The sequence below is a fragment of the Haliaeetus albicilla genome, chromosome 9, assembly GCF_947461875.1.
Source record: "Haliaeetus albicilla chromosome 9, bHalAlb1.1, whole genome shotgun sequence".
In the NCBI taxonomy this organism is placed as follows: domain Eukaryota; kingdom Metazoa; phylum Chordata; class Aves; order Accipitriformes; family Accipitridae; genus Haliaeetus; species Haliaeetus albicilla.
In genome coordinates, this window is record NC_091491.1 from 338,330 (window position 1) to 350,948 (window position 12,619).

The 12,619-nt window shown below is 42.8% G+C and overlaps 1 protein-coding gene across 2 annotated transcripts; it reads left to right on the forward strand.

The window, feature by feature from the left end:
* The first annotated feature begins 529 nt into the window (after positions 1 to 529).
* XAF1 (XIAP associated factor 1) lies at positions 530 to 7,383 on the forward strand. Of its 2 annotated transcripts, none has more exons than XM_009911860.2 (8): positions 530 to 675; positions 2,022 to 2,157; positions 3,166 to 3,222; positions 3,976 to 4,228; positions 5,025 to 5,092; positions 5,365 to 5,715; positions 6,213 to 6,282; positions 7,233 to 7,383. In XM_009911860.2, the coding sequence occupies exons 1-8, from the start codon at positions 644 to 646 to the stop codon at positions 7,259 to 7,261; spliced, it is 996 nt and encodes a 331-aa protein (XP_009910162.1). In that variant the 5' UTR covers positions 530 to 643; the 3' UTR covers positions 7,262 to 7,383. The 2 variants fall into 2 exon arrangements, with proteins under 2 accessions (XP_009910162.1, XP_069646894.1); XM_069790793.1 differs by lacking the exon at positions 530 to 675 and adding an exon at positions 1,758 to 1,776.
* Positions 7,384 to 12,619: the final 5,236 nt, after the last annotated feature.

Sequence of the window (12,619 nt, forward strand, 5' to 3'; positions counted from 1 at the left end):
ATTGAAATAAAATATAATAATAACAATGGTAATGAAAAGGAAGATAACAAAAAGAGAGAGAAATAAAGCCCAAGAAAGACAAGTGATGCACTAAGCAATTGCTCACCACCTGCTGACCAATGCCCAAGCAGCAATCCACCCCTCCTGGCCATCTCCCCCCAGTTTATATACTGAGCATGATGGTCTGTAGTATGGAATATCCCTTCGGCTAGTTCGGGTCAGCTGTCCTGGCTATGCTCCCTCCCAGCTTCTTGTGCACCTCCTGGCTGGCAGAGCATGGGAAACTGAAAAATCCTTGACTTAGGATAAGCGCTACTTAGCAACAACTGAAAACATCAGTGTGTTATCAACATTATCCTCATACAAAATCCAAAGCATAACACTATACCAGCTACTAGGAAGAAAATTAACTCTAACCCAGCTGAAACCAGGGCATTCCTCTAAGAACTAGCGAACTAACCTGTAGGTGGAACTCACACTAAAAACTAATACTTGCCTGGCAATGCTGCTGTTTCTCCTTTAAAGAATTTTTGGCTAAGCAGCTGTTTGGGGTGGAGTTATTACAACAGAGGCTTTCAGTTTCATTTTTTTTTCCTCTCTGGTCTTAGAAGAAAGGATATCCAGCAGAATAAAAAGAAAAGTAATGACAGAAGAGAGCAGGTTCTGCAAAAATTGGTAAGAGATCTTTCCTCCTCTCCACCCCTACAAAGTATGGGGATTTCAAGAGTTTTCTAGGATTTTCCTTAACGTTATCTAGGTCTCCTGTAACGGGGAGAAGAGGAAGAACCACACGGCAGGAGGGGTGTACACTAGCCATTGAGTAGTAAACAAAAATATTTTGTATGCATTTTCACATTTCCAGGTTGCTGCTTTCTTGCTACTTTGCTGTGGAGCGATTTCTTCCATAGCCCTCTCCCATGCTGCACGTTCTCTTTTTACATAATATCACTGTGGGTAATTTTGCAGTATCTGGCAGAGGAGCCAGTGCATGGACCATGCCAAACCCAGCAGCTGCCTCAGTTTTCCTCCATGGCTGGTGTTTCTTTCTGTTGCTATATTTGCAGTTAAGTGATAAAATATTCGTTTTTTCAGGGTAATTGGCCATGTCTCATAGAATAGAATACTGAAAGGGGCCATGAGGATAGCATAGTTTGGTGTGTCTCAACTAGCTAGGCCATTGGGCAAATTATATGAACGAAGACTGTGAGGCACTGCAATTAAAAAGTCAAACTTAGGAAGGTTAAACATGAGCTTAGCCTCAATTTTATGTGGTCACCAAGGAAAACCAATGCTTAGCCTCGCACAAAGAGAGCCTGTGCATTATGTTCTAAAAGGTTGGTGGGGATGCTTTGAATAAAGCAGTTGCTGCACACTGATCAGACTCCTTGGCAGACCAACTTTGCCTAAAACTTCTGATAGATGCCTCCAAACATTTCTTAAAAACTCTGGTAAAAGAGATGACACATTCCCACAGGAAATCCATTCCATTTCTTATCCAGTGCTGAACAGTGCTTGCAGATTGTTAAGGCTTTCTCTTTTTCCCCACTCTGTCCCCTGCAGTGAGTAAGCTGTGGGTGAGCAAGAGTTTGGGAGGAGACGCAGCCTGGACACCTGACCCAAACTGACCAAAGAGATACTCCACACTGTGTAACCTCACGCTTAGGAATAAAAACTTCATTAGAAGAAGAAGAACAGGGTTGGGTGTTGGGGTTTTTTTGCTTCCAGGGTGGCTATTGTTCAAAGGCTGGTTGGGCATAGGTATGCCTGTGGGAGGTGGTAAGTGTTGTCATTTGCTTCACTTGTTTTTTCCCCCACCTCTTTCCTTCAAGTATTAAACTGTCTTTATCTCAACCTACAAATTTTTTCACTTCCATTCTTCCTGTTTTTGCCCACTGTCCCACTGTGTGTGTGGTGGGGTGGTGGTGAGTGAGCAGCTGTGTGGGTACTTGGCTGCTGGCCAGGGTCAACCTACCACACCAGCTCATTTACTCTTCCCTCTCTCCCATTTATGTGCTCGGTAGTAAACGAGATGTGTCTGCTGCCAATTTCTCTCTCCATGAGGCCCACTGCTTGCGGTTTCTCACTCTCTGTCCAGAATGTGATGAACCAGTTGCCCAAAAGGATATGAAAGACCATCAAACAGAAGCACACAAGCAGGTGAGGAATGCTACACGTTCTTCAGGGTTTTCTTGCAAATGGCAAAAAGTTCTGCCAGCCCTGAAGTAGTATGTTCATGGTACTGTGCTCTATATTAACTAGATTTGAACTTCTGTAATTGTTTGACCAGAAAATCTGTAAGGGTCTGATATGACCCTTCAGGCCTGGTTACAGTAGTACCTTTTGATCTTATTGCACACTCAGCTTGAGAGAATAAAGCCTCCACTGTGGTATCTCAGTTTCCTCAGCAATACAAATTACAGATCAGGTATGGATACATGCTTGTAGTGCTTGTGAATTAGCCAGAGCATGCAAGTTAAATGATTTGATTAGAGGAAGACAGAGAGTACCTGATCTGACATAAACCTTGCTTGTACAAAGCTATGACATCAATGCACTTTTTTAACAAAACTGAAATGGCAGAGTAAATTTATCAGCTCTTCATATGGTGAGGCAATAGCATTTTTAGTATAGCATTAAGAACCCTGTAGCTAGAGGTACTACGTTGAAGCATGAATACACAGGCATGACTTTTTATTCTGTCTTACTAATTTTATTGTTTTAGCAATTCCATTGATTTGTTACTTAACACATGAGTAGCTCTCATGGCAAACCTATAGAAAACTAGCATACCTATGTTTTCAGAGGGGCTATGGTAATTTAGACTAGCTGAATATCAGACCTATACTTTTAAGTTAAACCTCAGTCAAAATGTTGAATACACAGTCTTTATTTCACATCACACTGCATTTCACATGGGCATCTTTGAGAGCTGGATCCTTGCACAAAATGGCAGCTTCCTGCAGAATCATCAGATAGCTGTTTTCCTCAAAATCTAATCAACACAGTTCAGGCCTGACAGAGAAACAAAAATTCACCAACAGCTTGTTGACGATTGGGATGAAAATGACAGGAAGATCATCTCAGCAGCTTGAAGTTGTATTGACATATGAAAGCACTAACCATCCTCCTATGGTCCCAATGAACTGCTGTATGTTTTGCTTGCAGGTCAGATGTAATCTTTGTCACCAAAGCATGCAGCAGTACCAGTTGGAACATCATGAAGTAAGTCTGGAGTGCAGTACTTTTTACCTTCTAGGCTAACCCCTTTGACCAGCCACCAAGAGTCACACTAACGGGTTCAACAGCAAAAACATGTAAATCCCTGACTCGTGTCCTGGACCATGAAGAAACTTAAACCTCTCAACAGTTGCAGTGTTTTGACATACCTTTTCCCCCTTGTAAGTATACCCCATGGTGGTTGCCCATCCAGTTGTTATCATCCTTGGCACCTCAAGCTGATGTTCTTTGAGGGCTTCTCAAAGACATTTCCATCCTGCCCCACACTCATATTACCTGCTTTTCCAAAGGAGTGCTTATACAAAGTGAGAGTCAATGAAACAGCTAAGGAGGAGATACACAAAAGAATTGGCAGAGGCTGGGAAGTGAGAGCAGCCTGTCCGTGCTACCCGTAGTCTAACCATTTCAAGGAACCAAAGCAGTGAAGACAGCAGGCTTCCCCTGGTGGTGGTAGCTGAAGTATTGGAATTTTCTGGGTGGGCTTGTGCTTTGTTGCTAACCTGTACTGACACAGAACATCTTCACTACTACTGATTCCCATTTTGCCTTATATTGCCTAAATCATCCTAAATTAAAGATAGCCTAGATAGGTGAACTCCTAATATACCTAAGCCTGTATTTGGGTGTGTAGATACCCCTTAAAGAGGGCATTCTTAAACAGTCACTCATTGCTCTCACCCAGTGCCCTCTTTTAGTATTGATAGAAAATTTGCAATAATTTCCTCTATTCACATGCAGACCAAGGAATGCCACAAACGAGCAATGAAATGCAAGATCTGTGAGCTTGAAATGCCCTTCAACAAGCTGCAGGAACACCTGAATACCTGTGCCAGCCGAACAGAGTGGTGTTGGGAGTGTAACAAATATATCATGTACAGAGACCAGGATGAACACAAAGATATTTGTCAGAACAGTGGTCTGTTCTATCATAAGGATGTGAAATTTCAAACCAGTGAAGCATCCACTAATGCAACATTTATTTCTCCCACTGGTAAGCAAAATTCCTCGTTGTCATGGACTGGGTCAACTCTGTTAAATCTCAATGAAAATTCTCCTGTCTTCTCTACAATTCTTAGTAATCCAGGTGGGAGGGGATTGTTGTTTAACCAATCACAGTGAAAGGGCCAAGTGTTGCTTTCTATTATGCTGGTTATTGTAAAGCCAGAGTGGTTCCACTGAATGGTAGCTCAGTGGCCATGTTCTTTTATGCCCCCCTTATATCCTAGAAGTGAAATTCCTTCTGTCAGAAAATAAGTGAACTTCTTCTTCTTTCTATTCATTGCACAGGAGAAAATACGATTTAAAATTTCCTCCTACTTCATATATAAAGCCAGTGATGCATACCTTGATTTCTTGAAGTTGAGAGGAGCCTTATTAGGCCTAAGGTATTGGACAGAGTATGTCAAGACAAAAAAATCAATGAATCCTGTCAATGATTCCAGGAAAGAACCGGCATCACTAGGTGCAGTGGTTGGCAAAATGAACTATAGAGAGCAAAACCCCCTAGCAGCAGAATTAGCTAGGCCAGGGTCAGAGTGAAGCATCTTGTGCCACAAAACATGGGGCTGGAATAGAATTCAAATTTCCAGAGGTTTGTGAGAAGGGATGGTGGATTGGTTTTGAGTGGTGCCAAAAGCAAAATGTAGTCACAGCTCTAATTCCTTCTTGGCCAGTGGAATCAGCATTCTGTGTTTCTCTAGAACCAGTGACCATAAGTGGATCTGAGCAGCTTGTCTAGATGACTAGTGTCAGTACTGTGTTTCTCTCCATTTTTTTTCCTTCTGAAGGTACTGGTGGCAATCTCTGTCAGAAGTGCAATAAGTCATTCCCAGATGACCAGTACTCCCAACATCTGGTAAGCACATCTGAAACTGAACAAGAGAATGGTCTGTGCTTAATTTCCAGCCAGGTTACTTCTCTGAAAAGCTATATATTAGGTAAGAAAGGGCAGTGTGTCTTGGCTCTTCAAACTATAGTTTCATGATACGAAGTATTCAGCTGAAGCATCACTGTGAGGTGGTGTCCACTGTCCCTCCCCATGACTCATATCTGTCACAAATCACAATGTTCCACACAGTTGGGTGTAATGCCAATCTTCACCTCATTATGCATGCTCTCTTTTAACAGAATAAATGCAGTGCAGCTCATGAGATGACAAAAGTTCTTGCTGGCCAGTCAACTTCAAAACTCAGCAGTGATCCACAACAGTTGTCTTCTTCCCTGGCTCCCTCTTCCTGCTCCAAGAATGCAATGGCATGGAAAGATGTCCGTCCCAAAGGGAAAGAAAGGGGCCAGCCATTGACTTCCAAAACCTTGCTTAAACCCCCAAAGAACAAAAAGATTGGCTTTCCCTCTCCCACAAGAGGTGGACTTTCCACATCACCTCAAGCTCTTAAAGACACCCAGTCTTTTGATGTGATGGTGACCTGTGCCCATTGCAACATTCTTCTGCCACTTCCAACCCTTCAGAAACATGAGGTGAGAAGTGACACATTGGACTTGGCCTCCTACATGCAAAGGGCCATACCTACAGAGTCACTACTTACCTCAATGCTGCCTGGGGTCCTGGTGCCCACTTCTGGATTCCATAGCTTCTTGAAATGCTGGCCATAGGTACAGTCTCTCTGTAAAGCATGGAATTTGTTAATTCCATTGACTATTTATGCTCCCATCTACACAAATAAGATCCATTGCCTATAGTCTGCTTGAGTTTTAGGAAAATAATAACCATGACTCAAGCCATTAATTTTAAGCTGAAATCCTGGAAAGTCTTCAGCAATTGTCCTTATTTGCTGAAGGCTGATATTGTTCCTGCTAAGCAAATAGTATGATTATATCTCAGCTGCATCAGAGATGGAGCTTTAGATAATTTTCCACCCCAACAAAGGGCCCCAGTTGCCTCCCTACTGAATATGATTGCATATTGAGTATAATGTTAAATTCCCCTCTGACATGACTGTTACTTATTTTTCTAGATCAAATGTCTACGTTTGACATCTTTGAAAAATGCTAGGATGAAACAAAACTCAAGCCATGGAGAAAAAGGTACTGCAGAGTTTCAGAAATTTAGAATAGAATTAATAATTCAAGTTTATTCTATATTGGATTGATAGGAACAATAGGATATTTTGCAGAGGAAGTGTGTTTAGAAAAGCTAATACTCAGAATATCACAAAGCTCTTTAGATTCCAAGACACAGTGGGTTCCCATGAGGTTGTATTAAGCAAGCATTGTTTCAGAGCCAGTATGTTTTCACTCTCTTGACTCTGACTAACATGTATTGTGCTTCTCAAATAATGCTACTATGAACCTTCCTGAAGTGCGGTACCTTCCCTACTGTAAGCAGAGATCAGCACAAAAGATTTCACAGAACAGATGTTCTGTCCCAGGTCTGTCTGCTCCAACACTGAATGGAGACTTAAAGTATAGTTTCAGAAGACAAGAAGTAAAATTATTTTTTCTCTATAGTAAAATTGCATATTCAGTAGAAGCATTGATATAATTATGCCAGATAATACCTCCAGTTGATCTTGCACTGATCCATAGGCAGTAAGTCTCTTTCCTCACCCTGTCCCAGACAGACTGTGAATCTTAACACTTCTTTCTTTGCGTTATAACATCCCCCTCTGCTTTTCAGTTCCTAAATGGTATCATTTCCTTTCAGTCCAATTAATTAAGTGAAACTGAAAGTAGTTGTTCTCAATATGTCCTTTTTCTACTTGGTTCAGTAAATGAGGTTATTACTTCTCCCTGTAAAACTTTCCTCTCCTGGTAAATTAAAGAGAGAAAGCACCAAAGTGAGAAATATGGGGTTTGTCTAGTTTTGAATTACAGGACTCTAGTCTTGAAATAAAAGTAAGTACATGGTAATTACATGGATTATTTGACTTGCATTGTGGGTTTTTTTTTATATTATTCAACTGAGTGATGACATAGGAAGGCTGTAAAACCGAAACTTTAAAAACACTCATGACTGGGCTTTGTTTGTTTTACAGAAGACTCTTTCTACAGCACTCATGATTAAATCTGGAAATAGAGGCACATCTTCACATTGAAGCTTCAGCTCAGCTTTAGGCAAAAGGCACTGAAAGTGCAATAGCTTTATTGACAAATAAAAGTGACTTGCTACTCTGGATCAAGAACAAAGAGTGATTCAGATTTTTATTCCTTATCAAGAGAGGCATTTAAAAAGTTTCACCAGAAAACTGTGAAAGCGATGGGGGGTCAACAGCTGTTGTGATTTAAAATATTTCTGTGTAAGCTTGCCTTAGGAATGTACTTTTTCCACCCACTTCAGGAGGGATAGCAGCTTATTTTAAAATGTTTGTTGTGGAGGAGAGAAGGAAATAAGGAATTCAGAATTCCTTGTGATATTGAGTGCCACCAATTCCCATTGCCCTCACTGAGAGCTGAGACCTTAGTGTTTTTCAGGGCATGGCCCAGTGAAATTAAAAAGCATTAAATCCTGCTCTCCTTCACTTCACTGAGCCACTGAACTTAGGGCTAGCACAAACTGCTTAGTCTCGAGAGATTGCAGACACATCCGTGGATAACTGAAGGTGTTCAACTTCTGATATACAAATGGAAACTCATAGAGCCCAATGGCGGAAAAGTTAATCATGAAGAGTGAGTGGATGCTTTACGCTAATTTCTGTAAACACTTGTGAAGCAGCCTTTGCTGCTTGGCATCTTACATCAATAAACGCTAAAAGATGTTAACAAACAGAACAGTTTCACGACAAGGTGCCATTTTCCTCTCATCCACCTTTAGCAGTGTTCAATCTTACAAGCTGATGGCTGGAAAGAATGTACATATGCTGACCTATAATTTGAGTAACTTCTTACTTCTCAGATCCAGACTTGTTGATACCTGCATCACTTATGCACAAGCACACATGGGATGCAAATTCAGGCTGAGTTCATAAATTCTCTCAGTGAGTCAGCAGGGGCCCAGGCTCATTTATGCGTTTCTTAGGCATATCGCTCTGGGCAGGACTGAGCTGAAGTGCACTGATGGATGTTCCAAGAGGAGATACTTCCAGCCTTGTAACTACTGGGCTAGCACTGTGTGTGGGACAGCAGCTGGTCATGTGGCCTGACAAGTGTTAGTGACTTCTGAGGCTCCCTTAGCCTTTGCAGCATAGGCTGTTTGTAACAATCACAGCTTTTCCTACATGCTTTCAGACCTCATTAATCTGAATCTGAACCTCTGCTACTCAAAGGCCAAGAGTGCATAACTTCACTCCCCGTCTGTCCCAGATGTTTTGCTAGTGAATTGCATTTGAAAGCTTGCAGGAGTATTCTGACCACATTTAAGAAAGGATTTTCAAACACAATCTAAGACAGCGCTCTCGCTGCGGTTTATTTTAAGCTTTTAAAAAATTGTTCTAAGCTTGTGGTAAGCAGGTCTAACATTGAACATGGTGCTATGAAAGAGCATTTTCTGTATTTGGGGGCAGAGGAAAGGGCTGTGAAAGCATGTCTGTTAAAGCCATGTCACTCTATGCATAAATTTATCCTCTTTTTTGCTGCACTCATTAGACTTTCACATTGTTCAATATTCTTATTATTCTTTGATACACATCACAGCAAGGGACTTGATGGATTTCCACACAAACATAAGCTCTCTCACTCTGTTGTGTGTTTTGGGGTCTGTACAGGTTCCAGCAAAGCAGGACTTGTCAGTCCTCCCAGGAACTCTTTCTTCCAAATCTCTTTGAAGAGAGCTGGTAAACATAACATGGTCTGAAGAGAGTCCACAGTAAATGAGTAAAACAAGTTTGGAGCCAGACTGGGCAGGCAGCTCATGCTCCACAATCTAAATATTGATACAAAGACAGAAAAACATTTTCATCCCTTTTGAAAAGGAACTTTGAAAGGTTTGCTGCACAAATGCAAAGGAAGATGTTTGCACCTACAAACAGCCCGATTTACCGGACAGGACAACACATGGGCAGGAACAGGCAGGTGAGGGGATGGTGCTCGCACCAGCCGGCGTTCACAAGGCAGCTGCAGCCCAAGGCCACGCTCTGCCACGGGTTAGCCTGACAGCGTGGGCTCACAGCTGGTCCTGCGGGACAGGAACCAAAGCGGCCGTGTCTGAACAGTGTCACAAGACTTACATTAGAGCACAAGGCCAGCTTTAGCCTTAGAATCCTTCCTTTTTTTTCCTTTGGGGGGGCGGTGGCGGTGGGGAGAAGGCCTAGCTTACTAAAGAAGTGGGACTTCCTCTCCTCAAAAAGCACAGCGGGCCTTACCTCGGCAATCTGTGCTGCAGTGCCACCGCGTGGCTGTTGGTGGTACTGGCGTGAGCTAAACCGCCTCCTGGCCGGAGACCTGCGCTCCGGCGAGCGGGAGAGCCGGGCGCTGCTCCCCGCCGGTCCCCGCTGCGCCCAGGCTGCGCAGCAGCACTTCGCGGCTGCTCTGTCGCTCCGAGGCTACGCAGACTTTGGCACTGCCACCAGTCAGTAACTAATAACTTCAGGCTCCCGGCTAGGTTGAAGACAACAGCAGCTGGCTAAAGAGAGCAGCGCGCCGAGTGTCCAAGGGCCGGAGCGCTGCTGAAGTCTTCCTGTGGCATGCCTCGGTGCCCTGTGTGCAGGTGGGAGAGCTGGCTGCTAGGAGTTTGTCTCGGCAAGAAGCAGCCACTGGTGAGCCCCTAGAAAATATGAGCCAAATGAAAATCTCTCTCTCAAGGATCTGGAAAACACCTGAAAACAATCGGACTCCTTTCTTCGCCCAGGGTGAGGCAATGGCCGTTAACAGCTACATCAGATGTTACCCTGGTCCTGGAGGTGCTGTGCTTGCCCTGGCCAGCAAGGTGGCCCCTGTTCCCAAGCTCTGTGAGCTCCTTGGGGACAAAACAAGGCTATTCATTTTTGCAGAATGACCTCTTTCTAAATTGCTGACCTCTGGAGGGAGGGTAAAGGGCCAGTTCATTTGCAGAGACAAAGGACTGTATGAAAGCAGCAGTGGCCTACACTTACTGCAAATCTGAGGGGCCATAAGGGATATGGGCAGGGCAGCACAAAGTTAAGGGTGAGAAGCAAGCTTCCTTTCTCTTTTGCTCTCGTTGGTTTCAAAATTCCCCAGATTTGTAACAGTTCGGTGTGACAGTGGAAACAGCTTTGCTCACTAGATGGCAATAAAGAATCAATGTGCTCTTCCCTGTTCAACAGGGGAAGTTTGTAAGAGCTTGGCCTAGATTTTGCCCTGGGAGAAAGAACTGGAAGATACTAGAGAAACCATGAAAATAAGTGTGCAATCATTCTGCTTGGTAATGAGGATTTGTTTTGTTACTGTCTTTTTCTTAAAAAAAAAATTAGATAGGTTGTATTAGGCAAGCAGAAAATGATTATCAGATTAAAAGTATAATTCTGACTGAGAAAAGGAAACTCAGCCTCACCAGGACAGGTACTCAGCAAATATGGCATCATACTCCTGAAACACTGCTGATGTTTCAAATACACTGGGATTTCAGTGCTTTACTCTGAAGCTTAAGACACATTTTTATTCTTTAGCAGTGACAGGAGGCAATCCATTTCTGTATGACTCTCCTTCCCTGGTAAAAGCTTACCTACATGCCTCTCCATACATATAATTTTTTTTAAACAATCTTTTGTCATAGTGAAAACTTTAATACAAATCTATGAGATACCAGAGTGAAGCACACCTTGTATTTGTCCATTTCCTAGGTGCTGTATGCTGGTGGCTTCTCCTCCACTGCACTGTGTGCTCTGTGTACCTTAGTTTTGCTTGAAGGTTAATCTCCCTTGAAGGCAGGACTTTTGTGTGTACAAAAAATTGCAAAGCCAGCTGGCATATCCTACTCCTATATAGTGTTGTGATTTGAAAGCAGTGTTACGGGAAGCAGAAGGAACTAAATGAAGAAATTAAACTGACAATATACCCTGCAGTGAGCTGATGGGGAGAAGCTGAACGACCTATTTTTGGTTTTGCCCACTGCTGCTTCTCAGTGGTTCTGTTGCAAAAGGCAATGTGGGATCTCAATACTTATTGCTGTCTAAGGGTAAAAGTCATCTGTTAAGAGTGAACACAAGGCCACCATACCATCAGCATGTTTGAAGAAAAAATAAGCAGCATATTTTTTACAAACCATACCCAACTATGTAACTTGCATAGTACCTCATGACTGACAGCTCTTTATTTGCTGTTGAAGGGCTTTCTGTGTTGCTTAAATTGAGTCATGTTAGGGTAAAACTTGCCAGAAACTTGAGCCCGACTACTTTTTTGATTATTTAGAAAAACCCACAAAAACTAAAAAACTATTAGATAGATGACTGGGACTGGTATATGAACATTTTTCCCAGCAATTCAGAAAGAAACGCAGTAAAAATGCAAGTAAACAGTAGGGGAGGTTGAATGTTAAAAGTAAATGAATTGGGTGACTGCCAGTAATTTCAAAGCTGTGTATTTCTTTGATTTCAGAAAGGCACATTTCCCACAGTCCACAGGCCTAGATGCTGTCTTTGCCTGGATGTGTGCAGAAGTGGTGCAGCTACTTAAATCAGTTCTTATTAAGAGCTGTCAAGAACAATCTTGTTCCCTGGAAGACAGAAGAACATGTTAAAAGGATAGCAGCCTTACATATAGCTGTGCATCCTTACATTTCATGCCATTTCGTTCTTGAAACATTGCTGGCAGATTCCTCCTTGGATTTAATGCAAACTGTTTGATGCAGGCCCCTTACAAAGTGCGGGTAGGGAGCAGGTTGATAAATATGTCAGTCGGTCAGGCCACCAGCTTGGTTTCAAAAGAAAAATTCACTAACATTTTCTTGGCTTTGTAAAAAGGCGGCATTTCATTTCTACACCATGAATTGTAATGATAACCATTGTGACTGATGATTGAGAAGGCACGGCAAGCCCATGGAGATAGTTATTGGAAAAAATGTTCAAACTGGCTGTTGGGAAGTTGCACTTGTACCCACCAGTGTGAGAGAGGCAGCCAGAGGTCTGTGGTGAATTCTTCAGTGGCTGATCGGACTAAAGATATGCTTAGCCCTTCTCAGAGTTACCCTGAGACCAAGCCTCAATGCAGCTTGAGTCGATCATGATAGTGCCTGGGTCGTGCAAAGGCAGTAATTGCTGGCTGGATTACTCCAGCGAGTGGGTCTGGGGACTCCATCCTGCAACTGAGTGTGAGCAGTGCCGTGGTGGTACCTGCTGTGTAAGTGTTCACATCTGTGGGGAAAGAAAGAGAAAATCAGGCTATCCTGTCTGAATCAGAGGGTGTGACTAGCTCCTAAAAGGCTTTTCAGTATGTTTGATTCTGCTGCAGTGCACATTATCTAGAGAAAAATGGGGAAAGAAACTCATCAGTATTTGCAAATCAGTAGACCATGGTGAGATTAATCTCCTGG

Bases quoted from the DNA above. Each gene is read 5' to 3' on its own strand.
- XAF1 (XM_009911860.2), top strand. From the start codon at position 644: ATGACAGAAGAGAGCAGGTTCTGCAAAAATTG. The intron at 3,223-3,975 runs GTAAGTCTGGAG...ATTCACATGCAG, and splicing joins ACCAGTTGGAACATCATGAA to ACCAAGGAATGCCACAAACG. The intron at 4,229-5,024 runs GTAAGCAAAATT...TTCCTTCTGAAG, and splicing joins AACATTTATTTCTCCCACTG to GTACTGGTGGCAATCTCTGT.